Source organism: Oratosquilla oratoria, chromosome 31 (genome assembly GCF_046742065.1).
Source record: "Oratosquilla oratoria isolate Oo_2021 chromosome 31, ASM4674206v1, whole genome shotgun sequence".
In the NCBI taxonomy this organism is placed as follows: domain Eukaryota; kingdom Metazoa; phylum Arthropoda; class Malacostraca; order Stomatopoda; family Squillidae; genus Oratosquilla; species Oratosquilla oratoria.
Window position 1 is genome coordinate 10,108,984 of NC_134807.1, and position 5,000 is coordinate 10,113,983.

General features: G+C 48.6%; 1 protein-coding gene across 1 annotated transcript in view; it reads right to left on the bottom strand.

Annotated features, from left to right (window-relative positions):
- Positions 1-2,427, bottom strand: part of LOC143041432 (uncharacterized) — a 98,586-nt gene extending 96,159 nt beyond the window's left edge. Inside the window, exon 1 of the mRNA XM_076213295.1 lies at positions 1,589-2,427. Coding sequence (XP_076069410.1) covers positions 1,589-2,019 — 431 coding nt within the window. The 5' untranslated portion in view covers positions 2,020-2,427. The remainder of the gene's footprint in view (positions 1-1,588) is intronic.
- Positions 2,428-5,000: the final 2,573 nt, after the last annotated feature.

Sequence of the window (5,000 nt, forward strand, 5' to 3'; positions counted from 1 at the left end):
GACGAAGACGGTTTCTCTTTATCCCGTTTAAGACTCAGTCAGCAATGGCACTTTCTCTTATTTTTTAAAGAACAAAATTAGTGAAGGAGTCCTTCTGATAAAGGCACTTTTTTAATTTCTAGAACCAATGGAATCTAAGAAGTCTCCTCATAAAGTCACCTTTTTTTTTTAAAGACCGAAGCTAGTTTAAAAGCCCATATGGCGAAAGCGCCTTTTCGAATTTCTTAAAGGACCAAAAGAGTCAAGGAGGTCTCATGAAATCACTTTTTTTTTTTTTTTTTTTTTTACCCTTTAAAGAACGAAAAGAATCCATGAGGTCTCTTCATGAAGTTACCTTTTTTTTATTTCTTAAAGAACTAAGCTAACTCAGAAGCCAATATGGCGAAGGTGCCTTTCCGAATTCCTTAAGGACCTAGTCGACTTCGGGAGGTCACTTCATGAAGTTACTTTTTTTATTTCTTAAATAACGAAGCTAGTTCACAAGACCTTCACGAAGGTGCGTTTTCCCATTTCTTAAAGACCTAATCGACTTCGGGAGGTCTGACGAAGTCACTTTTTTTTTTTTTTTTTTTTTTCTGAAAGAATGAAGCTAGCTCAGAGGCCCTCTTTACGAAGGCGGTTTTTCTTATTTCTTAAAGACCTAATCGACTTGGGGGGGGGGGGCGCTCCTGCCAAAATCACTTTATTTTGATTTTTTAAAGAATGAAGCTATCTAAGAAGCCCTCTTCACGAAGACGCGTTTTTTTATTTCTTAAAGACCTAATGGACTTTAGGAGGTCTCCTGACGAAGTCTCTTTTTTTTCTTTCTTTCTTTCTTTACTTAAAGAACAAAACTAGCTCTGAAGTCCTTTACACGAGGGCGCGTTTTCTTATTTCTTGAAGACCTAATCGACTTCAGGAGGCCTCCTGACGAAGTCACATTTTTTTATTTCTTAAAGAACAAAATTAAATTAGAAGCCCTCTTCACGAAGGCGCCTTTTTGAATTTCTCAAAGACCTAATCGACTTTGGGAGGCCTCCTGACGAAGTCATATTTTTTATTTCTTAAAGAATGAAGCTAGCTCGGAACCCCTCTTCACGAGGGCGCCTTTTTAATATCCTTAAAGACCTAATACACTTCAGGAGGTCTCCTGACGAAGTTACCTTTTTTATTTCTTAAAGAACGAAGCTAGCTCGGAAGTTCTCTTCACGAGGGCGCCTTTTTAAATTTCTTAAAGACCTAATAGACTTCAGGAGGTCTCCTGACGAAGATACCTTTTTTATTTCTTAAAGAATGAAGCTAGCTCGGAAGTTGTCTTCACGAGGGTGCCTTTTTAAATTTCTTAAAGACCTAATAGACTTCAGGAGGTCTCCTGACGAAGTCACCTTTTTTATTTTTTAAAGTACGAAGCTAACTCGGAACCTCTTCACGAGGGCGCCTTTTTAAATTTCTTCAAGACCTAATAGACTTCAGGAGGTCTCCTGACAAAGTCACATTTTATTTCTGAAAGAACGAAGCTAGCTTGGAACCTCTCTTCACGAGGGTGCCCTTTTAAATTTCTTAAAGACCTAATAGACTTCAGGAGGTCTCCTGACGAAGGCAGACTTACCTGGCGGCGAGGGCGTCATGGGCGGGGGGCAGCAGGAGCGGCTCGTGACCGCCGCCGCCGCCACCGCCGGCGTCACGCTTGGGATCATCCCTGCTGAGGATGCTCGATATGCTGAAGGACTTGTGTGAGACAGGCGAGGATGAGGTCTTGGGCGAGTTCGACCTACTCGGCGGACTTCGAGCCGGGGACGTCCTCCCGGGGGATGTCCTGAGCGGACTTCTGCAGGAGGGCGGGCTGGCCGAGGAGGACACGTTCGGGCTGCCTGAGTCGACGGGCCTGTGGGTCATGTGGTGGAGGGGATGCCCGTGGTGGGCGCTGAGGGAGAGCGGTGACAGAGGGCGGATGGGCGACGGAGATCGACTCCGGTGGAGAATGGGGCTTCGGTGTGGCGCCAGCGGTCCGCCGCTCGCACTGGTGCTTTCGAACGGCATGGTCGACGTTCTCTATAGTCCAGAGTTCGATTATTCAACGGGGGGCCTTTGGACCCCAGGGGCTGGCCGGGGGAGGCCGGGGAGAGCCCCGATCTGAAGGAGAACTTGAGGCTGATTCTCCTTTCCCCCTGAGAGTCCTCACTTACCCGAACCCATCACTCCATCGAGTTCGCTAAGTCCTGCGTCAGGAGCACGAGGGAAGCTTAAGTCGGCGAACAACACCACTGATTTATGGAGCACTACCTGGCGGTCACCGAATTGTCACTGATCAAGAGTATCCTTTGGAGGTGTCACTGCTCCCGGCCCCGAATCGCAGGGGCTGAGGTCTCGTGGTGAACACTTGAGAGCGACTCCCGACACTTGCGTCAATTGTCTAAGTACCGTGAAAAAGTGCGCTTATTGGCCCGAGTCTGCACGGCGAGTGACGATTGAGTGAGAGAAAAACCAAGTCATTTCAGCTGTGAAGTAGGAAGGTGGGGACCAGGCTCCGCCCCCACGACCAGAAGGTCGATGATGACGGGAAGGCTCGTTCGTGATTGGCCCGTGGCGGCGGGTGGGCGTGGCCAGCCTACTACGTACGGCCCGGGGATTGGCCATAAGTTCAATCTAGTCCTTACAATTCCAGTGCTGATTGGCTCGTGCGACAAGTTAATTTCACGCTGGTACAAGTGTAGTGATCGGGTAAGTGACGGGGGCGACACCAACCGTGCTGGGTTGTGGGATTTATCCATGATTTCCGAATAATTTATGGTGGCTCTGACAGCGAGTACAACAAAGATGGCCCCACCAAATGGGATCGTCCAAGTTCAGGGAAGATGGTGGATTTGGTGGCAAATTGAAGAGGGTTTGGGCTTTGTACCGGCTGAGCCCCTGTCCCTGATTGAACAGGGGGCCACCAAGGGGCCACACAGAGGTCCCCGAGTGTTGGGGTGATAGGTGCATCAGGGACCAGGGGCTCGGGGAGGCCAGAGGTTAGGGACGGGGAAGTTGAGGGCGCCTGCGAGCGGCAGATAGCATGACTCGTTTACGGAAAAAGGAAAAATAAAAAGAAAGAAAAAAAAATGGAAAGAGTGGACTTTGGGAGAGAACATAGTGTTGGAGTTTCAAGCAATGCTTTTGGGGGACTCAGAGACAAGGCGACGCTACTTGGTTTTGGGGGGGGGAAATTGGGGAGAAAGGTGGGGGTATTGGGAAAGGAGTGGGGAGAAGGGAGAATGGGGGTAAATGGAGGAGAAAGGGGGAAGGGGAGGAGAGAGAGAAAAGGGGAGAAAGGGTTGATGGGGAGGAAGAGGAAAGGGAGGAGAAATGGGAAAGGGAAGAGAAAGGGGGGGAAATTGAAAATGGGGGGAAGGAGGAAAGGGACGCGTATCACATTGGAGAATCAGGGACATGGACAGAAGGACAAGAAGGACACAAGGACAAGATGGACAAAAGGACAAGAAGGAGACAAGGACAAGAAGGACACAGTAAAAAGAAGGAAGAAAGACACACACAGAGGAAGGACATAAAGGCAATAAGGATGTAGAAACAGTAAGGAAGAAGAGACAAGAAGGACACAATATGAAGAAGGACACAGGAACAAGGAGGACACAGGAACGATAAGGAAACACGGAGAAGGTCTGAATGACAATGAGGACACAGAAACAAGATGGCCACAGAGAAAAGAATGACACAGACACAGGAAGGATATGAACAAGGACACAGGAGCCAGAGGACACAGAGTCGAGGAAGACACAAGGGCGAGAAGGATAATGTCCTGAAGGACACACGGACAAGGACATAGAATCAGGACACAGAATCAGGAATGACATATGACAAGAAGGAAGCAAGGATCAGAAGGACACAAGGAGAAGAAGGATAAAAGAAATAAGGACACGGACAAGAGGGACACAGAATGACAACACAGAGAAAAGAAAGACAATGGGATAAGAATTACATCGGCACAAGAAGGACACAGAGAGCGGAAGGACACAGAGTGGAAGGATACAAAGCGAAGGACACAAGAAGAACGCAGGAACAAATAAAGACACGGGAAGGACGCAGTGGCAAGAAGGAAATTGGGACAATAAGGACACAGGGAGAAGGATACGGGGGAAAAAGACAAAAAAGACACAGAGATAAGAAGGACAACGAGCAAATATAGACAAGGACACAGAGAGAAGGAGGACACACAGACAAGGACACAGGGAAGAGGACACGGTGAAGATACGAAGAAGGACACAATGACAAGAAGGACACAGAAGCAAGAAGGACAAAAAGGAAAAGGGACAAGAAGGACACTGGGAGTAGGAAACATAGACAAGAAGGACACAGAGAAGAGGAAGGACACGCAAGCAAGAAGGACACAGAGGCAAGAAGGACACAGTGAGGACATGCAAACTAAAAAAGGACACAGGGGCAAGAAGGACACAGCGAAAAGAAGGACACTAAAAAGATCGCCTGAGGGATTACTATTCCCTTTGAAATGTGGCGATGATTGGGGACGATTACACAGACTGGGGGGAGGGGGGGAAAGGTTGGGGGGATTACCCTGGGGGGAACCCAGAGGTCCAGTCCACTAGGGTGATGGAAGGTGGGGGAGGGGGGAAGGGGGCCCTTGGTGTACCCATGAGGGAGAATAAGGTACTGGGGAGTGAATATTCTCCCCATCCTAGGATCCTCCCCCCTGCATAAAGACTCTATCCCCCCACAGTCAAATAACCCCCCCTAAACCAAAGGATCTTTCTACACCTAAGAATCCTTACCCCCCACACCCAAGGATTCTCCCCCCCAAACCTGAATAATCTTAGGATCCTTCCCAGGGATCTCCCCCGACCCCTTAAGTATCCCCCCACCCTTTAAGTTTCCCCCCCAATACCCAACGATTTCCTACCTGCTTCCCCCCCAAAAAAAAAAAAAAATATTGTGAAATCGGTCTTCTTCCGTCGGGGGGGAATAGGGGAGTGAACCCTTTGGGCATGGCGTCTTCTCCCCTCCCCCCT